The sequence below is a fragment of the Scyliorhinus canicula genome, chromosome 12 (assembly GCF_902713615.1).
Source record: "Scyliorhinus canicula chromosome 12, sScyCan1.1, whole genome shotgun sequence".
Classification (NCBI taxonomy): Eukaryota; Metazoa; Chordata; class Chondrichthyes; order Carcharhiniformes; family Scyliorhinidae; genus Scyliorhinus; species Scyliorhinus canicula.
In genome coordinates, this window is record NC_052157.1 from 96,695,989 (window position 1) to 96,714,842 (window position 18,854).

The window sequence follows — 18,854 nt, forward strand, 5'->3', positions numbered from 1 at the left end:
TTTAACCAGCACAGCGACTGATCGAGGAGGGGCTTTAACCAGCGAGGAGACTGATCGAGGAGGGGCTTTAACCTGCAGAGCGACTGATCGAGGAGGGGCTTTAACCAGTGGGGAGACTGATCGAGGAGGGGCTTTAAGCTGCAGAGCGACTGATTGAGGAGGGGCTTGAAGCAACAGGGAGAATTTTCGATGAGGGGCTTAACCAGCGGGGAGACTGATCGATGAGGAGCTTTAACCAGCAGAGAAACTGATCGAGGAGGAGCTTTAACCAGCAGAGCGACTGATCGATGAGGAGCTTTAACCATCGGGGAGACTGATCGAGGAGGGGCTTTAACCAGCGGGGACACTGATCGAGGAGGGGCTTTAACCAGCGGGGACACTGATCGAGGAGGGGCTTTAACCAGCGGGGACACTGATCGAGGAGGAGCTTTAATCAGCTGGGAGACTGATCAAGGAGGGGCTTTGACCAGCAGAGCCACTGATCGAGGAGGGGCTTTAACCAGTAGAGAGACTGATCGAGGAGGAGCTTTAACCAGCGGCGAGACTGATCGAGGAGGGGCTTTAACCAGTAGAGAGACTGATCGAGGAGGGGCTTTAACCAGCAGCGGGACTGATCGAGGAGGGGCTTTAACCAGCGGGGAGACTGATCGAGGAGGGGCTTTAACAAACGGGGAGACTGATCGAGGAGGGGCTTTAACCAGCGAGGAGACTGATCGAGGGGGGCTTTAACCAGCGGGGAGACTGATTGAGGGGAGGCTTTAACCAGCGGGGAGACTGATTGAGGAGGAACTTTAACCAGCGGGGAGAGTGATCGATGAGGGGCTTTAACCAACGGGGAGACTGATCGAGGGGGGCTTTAACCAGCGAGGAGACTGATCGAGGAGGGGCTTTAACCAGCGAGGAGACTGATCGAGGAGCGGCTTTAACCAGCACAGCGATTGATCGAGGAGGGTCTTTAACCAGCGGGGAGACTGATCGAGGAGGAACTTTAACCAGCGCGGTGACTGATTGAGGAGGGGCTTTAACCAGCACTGCGACTGATCGAGGAGGGGCTTTAACCAGCACTGCGACTGATCGAGGGGCTTTAACCAGCACTGCGACTGATCGAGGAGGGGCTTTCACCTGCAGAGAGACTCATCGAGGAGGGCCTTTAACCGGCAGACACACTGATCAAGGAGGGTCTTTAACCAGCGAGGAGACTGATCGAGGAGGGGCTTTAACCAGCGAGGAGACTGATCGAGGTGGGGCTTTAACCAGCGAGGAGACTGATCGAGGAGGGTCTTTAACCAGCTAGGAGACTGATCGAGGAGGGGCTTTCACCAGCTAGGAGACTGATCGAGGAGGGGCTTTAACCAGCGAGGAGACTGATTAAGGAGGGGCTTTAACCAGCGGGGAGACTGATCGAGGAGGGGCTTTAACCAGCGGGGAGACTGATCGAGGAGGGGCTTTAACCAGCGGGGAGACTGATCGAGGACGGGCTTTAACCAGCTTGGAGACTGATCGAGGAGGGGCTCTATCCAGCGGGGAGACTGATCGATGAGGGGCTTTAACCAGCGGGGAGACTGATCGAGGAGGGGCTTTAACCAGCAGCGAGACTGATAGAGGAGGGGCTTTAACCAGCACAGCGACTGATCGAGGAGGGGCTTTAACCAGCAGCGAGTCAGATCGAGGAGGGGCTTTAACCAGCGGGGAGACTGATCGAGGAGGGCTTTAACCTGCAGAGCGACTGATTTAGGAGGGGCTTTAAGCAACGGGGAGAATTTTCGATGAGGGGCTTAACCAGCGGGGAGACTGATCGATGAGGAGCTTTAACCAGCAGAGAAACTGATCGAGGAGGAGCCTTAACCAGCGGGGATACTGATCGAGGAGGGGCTTTAACCAGCAGGGAGACTGATCGAGGAGGGGCTTGAACCAGCGGGGAGACTGATCGATGAGGAGCTTTAACCAGCAGAGCGACTGATCGATGAGGAGCTTTAACCAGCGGGGAGACTGATCGATGAGGAGCTTTAACCAGCAGAGCGACTGATCGAGGAGGGGCTTTGACCAGCAGAGCCATTGATCGAGGAGGGGCTTTAACCAGTAGAGAGACTGATCGAGGAGGAGCTTTAACCAGCACAGCGATTGATCGAGGAGGGTCTTTAACCAGCTAGGAGACTGATCGAGGAGGGGTTTTAACCAGCGAGGAGACTGAACGAGGGGGGCTTTAACCAGCACAGCGATTGATCGAGGAGGGTCTTTAACCAGCGGGGAGACTGATCGAGGAGGGGCTTTAACTAGCGGGGGACTGATCGAGGAGGGGCTTTAACCAGCTAGGAGACTGATCGAGGAGGGGCTTTAACCAACGAGGAGACTGATCGAGGAGGGGCTTTAACCAGCACAGCGACTGATCGAGGAGTGGCTTTAACCAGCAGAGCGACTGATCGAGGAGGGGCTTTAACCTGCAGATCGACTGATCGAGGAGGGGCTTTAACCAGCGGGGAGACTGATCGAAGAAGGGGCTTTAACCTGCAGAGCGACTGATCGAAGAGGGGCTTTAACCAGCGGGGAGACTGATCGAGGAGGGGCTTTAACCTGCAGAGCGACTGATCGAGGAGGGGCTTTAACCAGCGGGGAGACTGATTGAGGAGGGGCTTCAACCAGCGGGGAGACTGATCGAGGAGGGGCTTTAACCTGCAGAGCGACTGATTGAGGAGGGGCTTTAACCAGCGGGGAGACTGATCGAGGAGGGGCTTTAACCTGCAGAGCGACTGATTGAGGAGGGGCTTGAAGCAACGGGGAGAATTTTCGATGAGGGGCTTAACCAGCGGGGTGACTGATCGATGAGGAGCTTTAACCAGCAGAGAAACTGATCGAGGAGGAGCTTTCACCAGCGGGGATACTGATCGAGGAGGGGCTTTAACCAGCAGAGAAACTGATCGAGGAGGAGCTTTAACCAGCACAGCGACTGATCGATGAGGAGCTTTAACCAGCGGGGAGACTGATCGAGGAGAGGCTTTAACCAGCGGGGACACTGATCGAGGAGTGGCTTTAACCAGCGGGGACACTGATCGAGGAGGAGCTTTAATCAGCTGGGATACTGATCGAGGAGGGGCTTTGACCAGCAGAGCCACTGATCGAGGAGGGGCTTTAGCCAGTAGAGAGACTGATCGAGGAGGAGCTTTAACCAGCGGCGAGACTGATCGAGGAGGGGCTTTAACCAGTAGAGAGACTGATCGAGGAGGGGCTTTAACCAGCAGCGGGACTGATCGAGGAGGGGCTTTAACCAGCGGGGAGACTGATCGAGGAGGGGCTTTAAGCAACGGGGAGACTGATCGAGGAGGGGCTTTAAGCAACGGGGAGACTGATCGAGGAGGGGCTTTAACCAGCGGGGAGACTGATCGAGGAGGGGCTTTATCCAGCGGGGAGACTGATCGAGGAAGGACTTTAACCAACGGGGAGACTGATCGATGAGGGGCTTTAACCAGCGGGGAGACTGATCGAGGGGAGGCTTTAACCAGCGGGGAGACTGATCCAGGAGGGGCTTTAACCACCGGGGAGACTGATAGAGGTGGGGCTTTAACCAGCAGATACTGATCGAGGAGGGGCTTTAACCAGCACAGCGACTGATCGAGGAGGGGCTTTAACCAGCGGGGAGACTGATCGAGGAGGGGCTTTAACTAGGAGCAGGAGTCGGCCATCTGGCCCCTCGAACCTGCTCCGATCATTCAATGAGATCATGCCTCATCTTTTGTGGACTCCTCTCCACTTTCCCGCCCGAACACCATGACGCTTATTCCCTTTATTCTTCAAAAAACTAGCTATCTTTATCCGAAAAACATTTAATGAAGGAGCCTCAACTGCTTCACTCGGCAAGGAATCCATAGATTCACAACCCTTTGGGCGAAGAAGTTCCTCCTAAACTCAGTCCTAAATCTACTTCCCCTTATTTTGATTCTATGCCCCCAGTTCTGCTTTCACCCGCCAGTGGAAACAACCTGCCCACATCTATCCTATCTATTCCCTTCATAATTTTATATGGTTCTGTAAGATCCCCCCTCATCCTTCTAAATTCCACCTCTCCTCATAATCCAACCCCTTCAGCTCTGGGATTAACCTAATGAATCTCCTCTGCACACCCTCCAGTGCCAGTACGTCCTTTCTCAGGTAAGCAGACCAAAACTGAACACAATACTCCAGGTGTGGCCTCACTAACACCTTATACAATTGCAGCATAACCTCCCTAGTCTTAAACTCCATCCGTCTAACAATGAAGGACAAAACTTCATTTGCCTTCTTAATCACCTGTTGCACCTGTAAACCAACTTTTTGTGACTCATGTACTAGCACACCCAGGTCTCTCTGCACAGCAGCATGTTTTAATATTTTTTCACTGAAATAATAATCCCTTTTGCTGTTATTCCTACCAAAATGGATAACCTCACATTTGTCAACATTGTATTCCATCTGCCAGACCCTACCCCATTCACTTAACCTATCCAAATCCCTCTGCAGACTTCCGGTATCCTCTGCACTTTTTGCTTTACCACTCATTTTCGTAATCATCTTAGTGATCGAGGAGGGGCTTCAACCAACGGGGAGACTGATCGAGGAGGGGCTTTAACCAGCGGGGAGAGTGGTCAAGGAGGGGCTTTAACCAGCAGGGAGACTGGTGGAGGAGTGGCTTTAACCAGCGGGGAAATTGATCGAGGAGGGGATTTAACCAGCGGGGAGAGTGGTCAAGGAGGGGCTTTAACCAGCGGGGAAACTGATCGAGCAGGGGATTTAAACTCGCAGGGAGTGTGGTCGTGGAGGGACTTGAATCAACGGGGTCTATGATCAAGGATGGGTCTTAGCCAGTGGGGCGTTGATTAAGGAGGGGCTTTAACCAGCGGGAAGAGTGGCCGTGGAGGGGCTTGAATGAAGGGGAGAGTGATCGAGGAGGAGCTTGGATCAGCAGGGAGAGTTGTCAGGGAGGGGCTTGAATTAGCAGTGTCTATGATCAAGGATGGGTCTTAACTAGTGGGGCTTTAACCACTAGGGTTTCTGATTGAGGAGCGGACAGAGACTGAAGCAGTCACATTCTACTGAAGAATGACAAAAGTCAAACTTTCCCTCATCCAGCTCACTTTACAACTGCCAAGAGCCCCAAAGATCCCTCCCGCCACTGGATGTTGTGTTTCCTCATCGGCTAACTGTCATTGTACAGGCAAGCAACACGCATATGGCATGATCCCACACAAAAACAATGTGACACTGGCCAAATAATTGGCTTTGAAATGTGGGACTAAAGATACAGTCTGTCTGCGGCCCTCCAATAACGGCCGTGGATTCTTTCATATCCACCTGACAGAGCAGACACTCGCTCAACTTCAAGACTTGGCTTTCTGGGCTTTCGTGATGGAGGGACCATCAAGAGGTGAAATTGTTAGCCACTGAGGCAAGAATTACTGTAAGAAGTCTTACAGCACCAGGTTAAAGTCCAACAGGTTTGTTTCAAACACTAGCTTTCGGAGCACAGCTCCTTCACCTGAGAAAGGAGCAGTGCTCCGAAAGCTAGTGTTTGAAACAAACCTGTTGGACTTTAACCTGGTGCTGTAAGACTTCTTACTGTGCTCACCCCAGTCTAACGCCGGCATCTCCATATCATGGCAAGAATTACTGTCATGGGTCAACACGGAGAAAGGTCTAGGAGAGAGCATGCTCCAGAATCCACAGGACAAAGAGAGACACTGCTCTCGACACACCAGAGCAGCGTCACGCCACGCCAAGACATGCCTTCAAAACAGGACGCCTGCAAGTCCACATTTCCCACTCAATAACACCACAACTCCCAAAAAAACAAGACATTTCCTGCTCAATAACACCAAAAGTCTCAAAAATTGAAGGCATTTCCAGCCCATAAACACCACAGCACCCAAAAAAAACCATTGTCCAAACTTTCCTTCTAAGAGAGGCATCCTACTCAAGCGGCCATCGTGCTGAATGATCCAACACAATTGGCAGCTCTCAACTCCTCTGTGACATCAACATGACCCTCTGTTACCCATTCAACAGAAAACAATAGGGCAAGGGGAGAGGGTAGTGGGGCAGGGCAGGGTCTATGGAGGTGGGGTGGGATGAGAGGGGGACAATGTGATGGGGACAACGTGACGGGGGCAGATTGCGAGCCGAGTAATGGGGTGGGTGGGTGGGAAAGAGAGGGGCAAGGAAACACGGGACCACACGCACTATCCCCCCCTGCATCACAGGTGACCAGACAGTCTGACACAGAGAGACTCCGGGATGGTGGCGCGATGCACACGTCACAGCTCATGCTCCTCACACTGAGCACACATGGCTCCCCCTGCTCACTGGCATATTGGGAAATATTGAGCGGGTGGGTAGGCAGAGGCACCAAGAACAGCCCTTACCACACTGGCTCATGTCTGACGGGATACTTGCAAGTCAACAAATGGAGTCAGATCCACTTCATGATCAATATATAAACTGTTTAATGATTTTGGCTGTCAAATCTCCTGCCCAACGAGAATGGGAATTAGAGTGTCATGCGGGAGAATCCATTGCCTCAGCAGCAGCAGGCCAACGATGGAGTTAGACAGGCATTTTAGTAGCACAGGTGGTGAGTCGAGTCGGAGGAGCAGCCCACCAGCTCCAGAATGGCACTGCTCACAAAGAGGGCGGCAAAGGTAGCAACCAGTGCCCGGGCCACTGCCAGCAGGCGGCCCATGTCAAAGCGTCGGCGATGCGGCACAGCGGGCAGATCCAAGCGGAAGGCAGAGGCCTGTCGACCATTGACCAGACAGCGGTACAGACCGCGGTCCGAGGCAGACACCCGGGCAATGTGGTAGGTGGCACCCCCGGTGAGAGGATCGAGCGAATGGGCGGCGTTGCCCCGGCGCCGAAGCAACCCCAGCCGGGTGAGGGGCACCCCATCCCGCTGCCAGGACACAGGGACGTGGATGGAAGCCCCCTGGCAGGCCAGCTCCGTGCTCTGCCCCGGCCGGGCCAGCCGGGTCTGGGTGGGCGGGAGGGCCGGGCGGGGGAGCAGAGGGCAGTTCACCTGGCACACCTCCACCCTCAGCTCGGGGCCATGGCGGGGGAGCTCGACCCCCAGCAGCCCACAGGGCACGGCCAGACCCGCAGGAGTGGAGACTGCCCGGGCATAGCAGTAGCCCAGCCGCTTGCGCTCACCTGGGGCACCGCACCGGTCGCAGGCCTGCCAGGGGCCCCAGCTGGTGAAGAGCTGAGCCAGCTGAGGGACGGTGAGCTTGGCCAGAACCCCCTGGCCGAGGCTGGCATGGGAGACGTGGAGACGGGTGGCATCCTGCACCTCTACCTGGTAGCGTGCCAGTGTACGCCCACCATCCTTGCACACGTAAAGGCCCGAGTCGCCCACCCAGGCAGGCCGGATCTCCAACTGGTCCCAATGCACCCGGCTGCGTAGCTTCAGCTCCTTGAGGGGCCCCCGGTAGTAGCGGGCAGCCCAGGGCCCCGCGATGGTGCTAGCCTTCCCCGCAGTCAGCACGCTGCCGTTAGTGTACTGCCAATAGACACGGCCGCTCCTCTGTCCGCCCGGGCACCTCAGGATCAAAGGATTGTGCGAGATGAACGGCAGCTGAATCCAGGGGACGGCCGGCGTACCCGACTCCTCCAACAACTTGGGAACAGTGCCAAAGATGGCCAGGACAGCCAGGCACAGCAGCACCGGAACTTGGCCAGTCATGGCAGGCGTCTCAAAGCTCTGCTGAAGGCCCTGACACAAACCAGTCCCCACACCACCACCCTGGCGCCCAGCCCCCGAATTGTGACATCAGTGCTGACAGTGCCTATTCTCATCCTCATCTTCAAATCCCTCGCGGCCCCAACCTTCCTGGCCAATCTCAGACATCTTCTCTCACCCCAGTAACCCTCAGAGTTTGTATCAGATTGTCACTTCATGAAAGTAGTGTGCTGCTGGGCAAAGCTAGCATTTGTTCCTTAATCGACCTTGAACTGAGGGGCCTGCTCGTCCAAAGAGGACGAGGTTGCCATGATAGGGATGGATGTGGGGGGATAGCTGGAGAAGGTTACAGAGATAGGGAATGTTGTAGGGGCTGGAGGAGGTGGCAGAGATAGGGAGTGTTGTAGGGGCTGGAGGAGGTGGCAGAGATAGGGAGTGTTGTAGGGGCTGGAGGAGGTGGCAGAGATAGGGAGTGTTGTAGAGGCTGGAGGCGTTTTGAGATCAGAAGGATTGTGGAGGCTGGAGGAGATTCCAAATTGGGAAGGTTGTTGGGACTGGAGGAGTTTTGACATCACGGGGGTTGTCGGAGCTGGAGGAGGTTTGAGAGCGGGAGAGGTGTAGGATCTGGCAGACGTTACCGAGATTGTTGGTCAGGCCACAGATGGACAGGTAAGTAGGGATGAGAATTTTGAATGGGGGCTCTGGAGAGGCAGCTACCATATTAGGTAAACAGAGATGGATATAGGGCAGCACGGTGGCGCAGTGGGTTAGCCCTGCTGCCTCACAGTGCCAAGGTCCCAGGTTCGATCCCGGCTCTGGGTCACTGTCCGTGTGGAGTTTGCAAGTTCTCCCCGTGTTTGCGTTGGTTTCGACCTCACAATCCAAAAATGGATTAGGTGGATTGGCCAAACTACATTTCCCCTTAATTGGAAAAAATGAATTGGGTACTCTAAATTTATTTTTTTTAAAAACAGAGATGGATATGTGAGAAGGATATGGTTGGAGGCAGCACATGGAGGAGCGAGTTCAACACTGTCAGAGGGTCAGTGCTGAGGGAGCGCTACACTGTCAGAGGGTCAGTACTGAGGGAGTGCTGCACTGTCAGAGGGTCAGTACTGAGGGAGTGCTGCACTGTCAGAGGGTCAGTACTGAGGGAGTGCTGCACTGTCAGAGGGTCAGTACTGAGGGAGCGCTACACTGTCAGAGGGTCAGTACTGAGGGAGTGCTGCACTGTCAGAGGGTCAGTACTGAGGGAGTGCCGCACTGTCAGAGGGTCAGTACTGAGTGAGTGCTGCACTGTCAGAGGGTCAGTACTGAGGGAGCGCTGCACTGTCAGAGGGTCAGTACTGAGGGAGTGTTTCACTGTCGGAGGGTCAGTATTGAGAGCGCACTGCACTGTCGGAGGGTCAGTACTGAGGGAGTGCTGCACTGTCAGAGGGTCAGTACTGAGGGAGTGTTTCACTGTCGGAGGGTCAGTACTGAGAGCACACTGAACTGTCGGAGGGTCAGTACTGAGGGAGTGCTGCACTGTTATGGGGAGAAGACAGGAGAATGGGGTTGAGAAAAATATCAGGTATGATCGAATGGCGGAGCAGACTCGACGGGCCGAGTGGCCTAATTCTGCTTCTATGTCTTATGGATGCAGCACTGACTGAGGGTCAGTACTGAGGGAGCGCTGCACTGTCAGAGGGTCAGTACTGAGGGAGTGCGGCACTGTCAGAGGGTCAGTACTGAGGGAGTGCTGCACTGTCAGAGGATCAGTACTGAGGGAGTGCTGCACTGTCAGAGGGTCAGTACTGAGGTAGTGCTGCACTGTCAGAGGGTCAGTGCTAAGGTAGCGCTGCATTGTCAGAGGGTCAGTGCTGAGGGAGCGCTACAATGTCAGAGGGTCAATACTGAGAGAGTGCTGCACTGTCAGAGGGTCAGTACTGAGGGTGTGCTTCACTGTCAGAGGGTCAGTACTGAGGGTGTGCTTCACTGTCAGAGGGTCAGTACTGAGAGAGTGCTGCACTGGGGGGGGTCAGTACTGAGGGTGTGCTTCACTGTCAGAGGGTCAGTACTGAGGAAGTGCTGCACTGTCAGAGCGTCGGTACTGAGGGAATGCTGGACAGTCACAGGGTCGGTACTGAGGCAGCGCTGCACTGTCGGACGGCCAGTACTGAGGGAATGCTGTACAGTCGGTGGGTCAGCACTGAGAGAGCATTGCACTGTCAGCATCAGAACTGAGGGGCTACTGCATTGTCGGAGGGTCAGTACTGAGGGAACACTGCACTGTCAGAGGGTCTGTACTGAGTGAGTGCTGCACTGTCAGAGGGTCTGTACTGAGGGTGCCTCGCACTGTCAGAGGGTCAGTACTGAGGGTGCCTCGCACTGTCAGAGGGTCAGTACTGAGGGTGCCTCGCACTGTCAGAGGGTCAGTACTGAGGGTGCCTCACACTGTCAGAGGGTCAGTACTGAGGGAGTGCTGCACTGTCAGAGGGTCAGTACTGAGGGACTGCTGCACTGTCGGAGGGTCAGTAGCGAGGGAGTGCTACACTGTCAGAGGGTCAGTAGCGAGGGAGTGCTACACTGTCAGAGGGTCAGTAGCGAGGGAGTGCTACACTGTCAGAGGGTCAGTAGCGAGGGAGTGCTACACTGTCAGAGGGTCAGTAGCGAGGGAGTGCTACACTGTCAGAGGGTCAGTAGCGAGGGAGTGCTACACTGTCAGAGGGTCAGTAGCGAGGGAGTGCTACACTGTCAGAGGGCCAGTACTGGGACTTCCGGTGGCGGCTGTAAAGGACTAAGTCACACATTTGGTGGCTCCCGCTCTGGTTGGACTTTTGGACCTTTCGCCCCTGACTTTATCCGGTTTTAAATGTTAAATTTGAAGGCTGAGGCATTTGGGCACCGTTCCACGTATCGGTGTATAGAGAAAAGAACCAGAAGTGCACAAAAAGGCAGAAATAAAAAATTAGGCAAGAGCTGTGCTGAAGCTGCAGCTGGAGACAGCATGGCTGAGGATCGGCTGGTGTGTCGGCCCAGCGATCAATGGAGCAGTTGATGCAGGTCACCCACACCCAGGACGGCTTTGCCAAGCAGAAACGGGACTACCTGGACCCAAGTAAAGAGTCGATTGATCGGCTGGAGCACAGATTGGACGGCCAGGATCGGGCGATCCAGAAGGCTCTGGCTGAGCAGAAGGAGCATCAAACAGCGGTGGAGCTGGAGGTGGGGATGCTGAGGGACCAGCAGAAAAGGCTCCTGGAGAAGGTGGAGGACCTAGAGAATCGGTCCCGTCGGCAGAACTTAGGAATTGTCTGGCTCCCGGAGGGGTCTGAGGGAGCTGATGCTGGGACATACGTAGCAGGGATGTTTGAAAAGCTGCTGGGGGAGGGGACATTCCCCCGACCCTTGGAGGTGGACAGGGCGTACAGAGTGCTTGCGAGGAAGGCACGAACGGGGACCCTCCGAGGGCAATGGTGGTGAGATTCCACAGGTTCCTAGACAAGGAATGTATTCTTCAGTGGGCCAAGCGAACGCGGGGCTGTAAGTGGGACAACAGTGTCCTGCGGGTGTACCAGGACCTGAGTGTGGAGGTGGCCGGAAAAGGGCAGGCTTCAACCAAGTTAAGTCAATCTTCTTCAAGAAACAAGTGAAATTTGGACTCCTGTATCAGCTCATCTCTGGGTCAGACGAGGACCAGCATCATTATTTTGAGGCGCCCGAAGACGCGCTAGACTTCGCGAAACAAAAGGACTGATGGGGTGGCTGAGAACTCTCAAACTTTGATGCAACTTGTTGGCTTATGTAGAATCATAGAATTTACAGTACAGAAGGAGGCCATTCAACCCATCGAGTCTGCACCAGCTCTTGGAAAGAGCACCCTACCCAAGCCCACATCTCCACCCTATCCCCATAACCCAGCCAATTCTAAGGGCAATTTAGCATGGCCAATCCAACTAACCTGCACATCTTTGGACTGTGGGAGGAAACCGGAGCACCCGGAGGAAACCCACGCAGACACGGGGAGAACGTGCAGACTCCACACAGACAGTGACCCAAGCTGGGAATCGAACCTGGGACCCTGGAGCTGTGAAGCAATTGTGCTAACCCCTTTTGTATTTTTACTCATGTTTTTGAGTTCTGTTTAAGAAGTGTGGGGGGGGGGAGTTTTTTCGTTTTTGGGGTTTTCTTTTTGGTGGATGTTCGCAATGTCTTTTTCTTTGATGTGGACTTTTGTGGGATGGAGACGTGCTTGTTTGGGTTTCGGTGTTTGTTTTTTTTCAGCTGGGTGATTGTGTGGGGATTGTTAGATGAGTGAATTTGTTTGTAATGAGCTGGGGGAAGGGGAGTGAGAGAACAATAGGTGGAAGCGCAGTGAGGGTGTGCATATGTTTAGTTTATTGTATGGGTCTTCCACTCGGGGCTGGATACAAAGACTAGAGGGGTTGTGATCTTGATTAATAAGTGGGTGATATTTGAGGTGGGTACAATAGTTTCGGATGTGGGGGGGTCGATATATGATGCTTAGTGGTAAGCTGAAGGCGATGAAGGGTCAGTACTGAGGGAGCGTCGCACTGTCAGAGGATCAGTACTGAGGGAGCATCGCACTGGCAGGGGGTCAGGACAAAGGGGGTACTGCATTGACGGAGAGCCAGTACTGAGAGGGCGTCGCACTGTCAGAGGGCCAGTACTGAGGCAGCGCTGCACTGTTGTGGGTAGAAGGAAGGAGAATAGGAAGAGAAAAATATCACCCATTATAGAATGGCGGGAGTAGACTCGATGGGCCGAGTGGCCTATTTCTGCTTCAATGTCTTATGGATGCCGTACTGACCGAGCGACAGGACCGAGGGAGCGCCGCCCAGCCAGGGGCCGACCGAGGGAGCGCCGCCCAGCCAGGGGCCGACCGAGGGAGCGCCGCCCAGCCAGGGGCCGACCGAGGGAGCGCCGCCCAGCCAGGGGCCGACCGAGGGAGCGCCGCCCAGCCAGGGGCCGACCGAGGGAGCGCCGCCCAGCCAGGGGCCGACCGAGGGAGCGCCGCCCAGCCAGGGGCCGACCGAGGTGAGCGCCGCCCAGCCAGGGGCCGACCGAGGGAGCGCCGCCCAGCCAGGGGCCGGCCGAGGGAGCGCCGCCCAGCCAGGGGCCGACCGAGGGAGCGCCGCCCAGCCAGGGGCCGACCGAGGGAGCGCCGCCCAGCCAGGGCCCGACCGAGGGGAGCGCCCGCCCAGCCAAGGGGCCGACCGAGGGAGCGCCGCCCAGCCAGGGGCCGACCGAGGGAGCGCCGCCCAGCCAGGGGCCGACCGAGGGAGCGCCGCCCAGCCAGGGGCCGACCGAGGGAGCGCCGCCCAGCCAGGGGCCGACCGAGGGAGCGCCGCCCAGCAGGGGCCGACCGAGGGAGCGCCGCCCAGCCAGGGGCCGACCGAGGGAGCGCCGCCCAGCCAGGGGGCCCGCCACCAGGGCGGAGGAGCGCCGCCCAGCCAGGGGCCGACCGAGGGAGCGCCGCCCAGCCAGGGGCCGACCGAGGGAGCGCCGCCCAGCCAGGGGCCGACCGAGGGAGCGCCGCCCAGCCAGGGGCCGACCGAGGGAGCGCCGCCCAGCCAGGGGCCGACCGAGGGAGCGCCGCCCAGCCAGGGGCCGACCGAGGGAGCGCCGCCCAGCCAGGGGCCGACCGAGGGAGCGCCGCCCAGCCAGGGGCCGACCGAGGGAGCGCCGCCCAGCCAGGGGCCGACCGAGGGAGCGCCGCCCAGCCAGGGGCCGACCGAGGGAGCGCCGCCCTGCCAGAGGCCGACCGAGGGAGCGCCGCCCTGACAGAGCGGACCGAGGGAGCGCCGCCCTGCCAGAGCGGACCGAGGGAGCACCGCCCTGCCAGAGCGGACCGAGGGAGCGCCACCCTGCCAGAGCCCACCGAGGGAGCGCCGCCCTGCCGGAGAGGGCTGAAGGAACGCCGCCCTGCCAAGGCCCACCGAGGGAGCGCCGCCTTGCCAGAGCCCACCGAGGGAGCGCCGCCCTGCCAGAACGGACCGAGGGAGCGCCGCCCTGACAGAGCGGACCGAGGGAGCGCCGCCCTGCCAGAGCGGACCGAGGGAGCGCCGCCCTGCCAGAGCCCACCGAGGGAGCGCCGCCCTGCCAGAGCCCACCGAGGGAGCGCCGCCCTGCCAGGGCCCACCGAGGGAGCGCCACCATGCCAGGGCCCACCGAGGGAGCGCCACCCTGCCAGAGCCGACTGAGGGAGCGCCGCCCTGCCAGAGCCGACCGAGGGAGCGCCGCCCTGCCAGGGCCCACCGAGGGAGCGCCGCCCTGCCGGAGAGGGCTGAAGGAATGCCGCCCTGCCAGGGCCCACCGAGGGAGCGCCGCCTTGCCAGAGAGGGCTGAAGGAACGTCGCCCTGCCAGAGAGGGCTGAAGGAACACCGCACTGGCTGGACAGTTGTGCGGGAGGGTTCAGTGAGGAAGCTATGCACTGTCAGAGAGTCAGTGCTGAGGGAGTGCTGCACCATCAGAAGTTCAATGCTGAAAGAGTGCTGCAGTAGCCATGGCGGTATCTTCCAAGGGGAATATTAACATGAGGCCCCTTATCTGTGCTTGCTGCTGGATTGTTAGTTCCAACAGGGTAGCACGGTAGCAGTGATTATTCGCAGCGCCAGGGTCCCAGGTTCGATTCCTGGCTTGAGTCACTATCTGTGCGGATTCTGCACGTTCTCCATGTCTGCGTGGGTTTCCTCCCACAAGTCCTGAAAGTGCGGTTAGGTAATTTGGACCTTCCGAGTTCTCCCTCTGTGTACCCGAACAGATGCCGGAATGTGGCGACCAGGGGATTTTCACTGTAACTCAGTGTTTCTGGTATCCCATCAATCTCCAAATGCACACGAGCAGAATGTGGCCATTCAGCCCCACCAAAATCAGTTCTTCTTTCAGTTTAAATCATGCTTGAACACTGTTAAACATCACTAAAATAGGTGAGCAGTCATTGTCATCTGGCTGTGCGTGGGAGCTTGCTTTGCACAAATGGGCTGTCTGGTTACCAACATGACAGCCGTGAGTGCACTTTAAACAGCAGTTCATTGGCTGAAGTGTTTTGGGGAAGACTGCTAGATGATGATACATGATCTAGCTCAGTCTTTCAACGGGAAAAGAGCAGTTCAAACAAATAATCAACTTGAGCTTCCATTCTCCCAGCTCCCTCTCGCCCTAAAACGCCAGTTACCCAGTAATCAGGGTATGAATGACATGCTTTCACACCAGCCCCTGGGACATGGCACATGATGACACCCGAGGAGCATTAAAATCCTAGGGAACTGCCACTTCCTCATACCCAGTCAACTGTCTGACTTCCATTTTTTGGCTCCCCCACACTTTCCATTCTCTAAGTCTCAGTCACCTGGCTAACCCTCCCAATCTCGTTCCCCACCCCAACCCGCTCTTGCTGTCCATCCATCTTTTTCACGTCCTCCCCTGCCCAACCGCCTTCCCCCCATCCCTGAAACCCTGCCCCCGTCCATCCATCACACCTCCCCTCCCCCCACCTGTCTGCCCAGGCATGCACCCTGGCTCCTCGTCCCTGTCAATCTCCTCCGACATCGCTGTTCCCCTCTCTGCCTCATCATCCCCCTCGCGGTCCCCGTCTCTCTCATTGAATCTCAACAATGCAGAAGGCGGCTAGTCAGCCCATTGAATTAACACCGACCCTTTGACAGCCTACCTTACCTAGGCCCAATCCCCCACCCAAATCCCTTTGCAACCCCACCTAATGGACAATTGATCATGGCCAATCCACTTAATCTGCACATCTTTGGACAGTGGGAAGGGCAGCACGGTGGCCTAGTGGTTAGCACAACCGCCTCACGACGCTGAGGTCCCAGGTTCGATCCCGGCTCTGGGTCACTGTCTGTGTGGAGTTTGCACGTTCTCCCCGTGTCTGCGTGGGTTTCGCCCCCACAACCCAAAAATGTGCAGAGTAGGTGGATTGGCCACGCTAAATTGCCCCTTAATTGGAAAAAATAATTGGCTAATCTAAATTTTTAAAAAAAAATCTTTGGACAGTGGGTGGAAAGCCGAGCACCCGGAGAGAGTGCTCCATCCCTCCCCCCCGTCTCTGTCAGTCTCTGGTTAGCCCGGGTACTCACGGCTTTTCCCAGCTCCTGCAGTGGGCGAGCTGCTGTTTCCTGAGGCCTCGGTGAACGATGTTGTCCTGGGCCGTCCGCTACTGCTCATGATGGAGGGGGGAGGGCCCGGGAGTGTCCGGCCCGGGACCTCGGCCTCTCCCTCAATGTCGGGCCCAGGGCCACGGCCTCAGTGTCCGGCCCGGGACCTCGGCCTCAGTGTCCGGCCCGGGACCTCGGCCTCAGTGTCCGGCCCGGGACCTCGGCCTCAGTGTCCGGCCCGGGACCTCGGCCTCAGTGTCCGGCCCGGGACCTCGGCCTCTCCCTCTCTCCGGCCCGGGCTCTGGGCCTCTCCCTCTCTCCGGCCCGGGCTCTGGGCCTCGGCCTCTCTTTCTTCCTCTCCGGCCCGGGCTCTGGGCCTCGGCGTCTCACTCTCTCCGGCCTGGGGTCCTAGGTCCTCCTCTCTCGCTGCTGGCCGCACTGCCTGGCGGGATTGTAGTCCCATTCCCGCCACCTCCTCCACCCGCTACTGCAGCGCAGACGCAGCGCGGGGACTACAACCCCCAGAGAGCACGACGAGGAAGCGAAAGTACGCATGCCCAGCAAAATCAGATATGGGAATGCCGGGAAACAAACATCGCGTTAACATCCGGGTGATGGGGCGGGGCTTACACAGAGAGAGAGAGGCGGGGTGAGAGAGAGGGCGGGGCTAGAGAGAGAGGGCGGGTTCAGAGAGAGGGGCGGGGTTAGAGAGGGAGAGGCGGGGTTAGAGAGGGAGGGGCGGGTTAGAGAGGAAGGGGTGGGGTTAGAGAGAGGGGCATGGTTAGAGAGTGGGGCGGGCTTAGAGAGAGGGATGGGAGGAGGGGGTGGGGTTAGAGGGAGGAGGGGGTGGGGTTAGAGGGGTGGGTGGGGTTAGAGGGGTAGGTGGGGTTAGAGGGGTGGGTGGGGTTAGAGGGAGGGGCGGGGTTAGAGGGAGGGGCGGGGTTAGAGGGAGGGGCGGGGTTAGAGGGGGAGGGCGGGGTTAGAGGGGGAGGGGGAGGGGTTAGAGGGGGAGGGGGCGGGGTTAGAGGGAGGGGTGGGGTTAGAGAGAGGGGGTGGGGTTAGAGGGAGTGGTGGGGTTAGAGGGGGAGGGGCAGGGTTACAGTGGGAGGGGGCAGGGTTAGAAAGAGGGGCAGGATTAGAGGGAGAGATGGGCAGTTTAGAGAGAGAGAGAACATAGAACTGTACAGGCCCTTCGGCCCACGATGTTGTGCCGAACTAGTCTGAAACTAAGATCAAATCAACCTACTCCCAATCATTCTCGTGCACTCCATATGCCGATCCAATAACCGCTTGAAAGTTCCTAAAGTGTCCGACTCCACTACCAGAGCTGGGAGTGCGTTCCACGCCCCAACCACTCTCTGAGTAAAGAGCCTACCTCTGACATCCCTCCTATATCTTCCATCATGAACCTTATAGTTATGCCCACTTGTAACAGCTACATCCACCCGAGGAAAAAGTCGCTGAACGTCCACTCTATCACTCTCATCATCTTACACACCTCAATTAAGTCACCTCTCATCCTCCTTCGCTCGAAACCAGGCAGCATCCTGGTAAATCTCCTTTGCACTCTTCCCAATGCTTCCACATCCCTCCTGCAATGAGGTGACCAGAACTGCACACAATACTCCAAATGTGGTCTAACCAAGGTCTTGTACAGTTGCAGCAAAACCTCACGGCTCTTAAACTCAATCCCCCTGCTAAATGCTAACATACTGTAGGCCTTCTTCACGGCTCTATCCACTTGGGTGGCAACTTTCAGAGATCTATGGACATGAACCCCAAGGTCTCTCTGCTGCTCCACATTCTTCAAAACCCTGCCGTTAACCCTGTAATCCGCATTCAAATTTGTCTTGCCAAAATGAATCACCTCACATATATGAGGGTTAAACTCCATCTGCCACTTTTCAGCCCAGAGGGGCGGGGTTAGAGAGAGGAGCAGAGTTGAAGGAATGAGGGGCCGTTTAGAGAGAAGAGAGGGGCGGGATTAGAGAGGGGTGAAGTGAGAGAGAGGGGGGGTTTAGAGAGAGGGGCGGGTTTAGAGGGGGTGAAGTTAGAGAGGGAGCGCGGTTAGAGTGGGAGAGACGGGATAACAGAGTGAGGGGGCAGGGTGACAGAGAGTGGGTGGAGTTGGAGGGGGCGGAGTTAGAGAGGGGGCGGGGTTAGAGAGAGGGGTGGGGTTAGAGAGAGGGGTGGGGTTAGAGAGAGGGGTGGGGTTAGAGAGAGGGGTGGGGTTAGAGAGAGGGGTGGGGTTAGAGAGAGGGGTGGGGTTAGAGAGAGGGTGGGGTTAGAGAGAGGGGTGGGGTTAGAGAGAGGGGTGAGGTTAGAGAGAGGGGTGAGGTTAGAGAGAGGGGTGGGGTTAGAGAGGGGGAGGGGTTAGAGAGAGAGGTGGGGTTAGAGAGGGGGAGGGGTTAGAGAGAGAGGTGGGGTTAGAGAGGGGGTGGGGTTAGAGAGGGGGTGGGGTTAGAGAGAGGGGCGGGGTTAGAGAGAGGAGCAGAGTTGAAGGAATGAGGGGCCGTTTAGAGAGAAGAGAGGGACGGGATTAGAGAGGGGTGGAGTGAGAGAGAGGGGGGGTTTAGAGAGAGGGGCGGGGTTATAGGGAGAGGGGTGGGGTTAGAGAGGGAGCGCGGTTAGAGTGGGAGGGATGGGATAACAGAGTGAGGGGGTGGGGTGACAGAGAGTGGGTGGAGTTTGAGGGGGCGGAGTTAGAGAAAACGGGGTTGAGTTAAAGAAAGGGGCAGGGTTAGAGAGAGGGGCGGGGTTAGAGGGAGAGGGTTGGGGTTGGAGAAAGAGGGGCGGAGTGAGGGAGAGGGGGGCTTTAGAGAGAGGGGCAGGGTTATAGGGAGAGGGGTGGGGTTAGAGAGAGGGGTAAGGTTAGAGAGGGGTGGGGTTAGAGAAAGAGGGGCGGGGTTAGAGAGAGCAACGGGATGAGAGCAAGTGGGGTGGGGTTAGAGAGAGAAGGGTGGGGCTAGAGAGGGGGCGGGGTTAGAGAGAGGTGCGGGTTTAGTGAGAGTGTTGGGGTAAAAGAGAGAGGGGCGGG

At 57.2% G+C, this 18,854-nt stretch overlaps 3 protein-coding genes across 3 annotated transcripts in view; all 3 read right to left on the minus strand.

Moving 5' to 3' along the window:
* Positions 1 to 16,340, minus strand: part of LOC119974544 (glycogen synthase kinase-3 beta-like) — a 40,330-nt gene extending 23,990 nt beyond the window's left edge. Inside the window, exons 1-2 of the mRNA XM_038813524.1 lie at positions 16,089 to 16,340; positions 15,800 to 16,036 (exon numbers count right to left, since the gene is read on the minus strand). Of these exons, the coding sequence (XP_038669452.1) occupies positions 15,800 to 15,887 (88 nt within the window). The 5' untranslated portion in view covers positions 15,888 to 16,036; positions 16,089 to 16,340. The remainder of the gene's footprint in view (positions 1 to 15,799; positions 16,037 to 16,088) is intronic.
* LOC119974543 (protein FAM187B-like) lies at positions 6,454 to 7,780 on the minus strand. Its single transcript, XM_038813523.1, has one exon. The coding sequence runs from the start codon at positions 7,700 to 7,702 to the stop codon at positions 6,584 to 6,586; it is 1,119 nt and encodes a 372-aa protein (XP_038669451.1). The 5' UTR covers positions 7,703 to 7,780; the 3' UTR covers positions 6,454 to 6,583.
* Positions 16,341 to 17,637: 1,297 nt separating the features above from the next.
* The window catches only part of LOC119974303 (POU domain, class 2, transcription factor 2-like), a 430,216-nt gene continuing 428,999 nt past the window's right edge, over positions 17,638 to 18,854 (minus strand). Inside the window, exon 8 of the mRNA XM_038813076.1 lies at positions 17,638 to 17,643. Within this exon, the coding sequence (XP_038669004.1) occupies positions 17,638 to 17,643 (6 nt within the window). The remainder of the gene's footprint in view (positions 17,644 to 18,854) is intronic.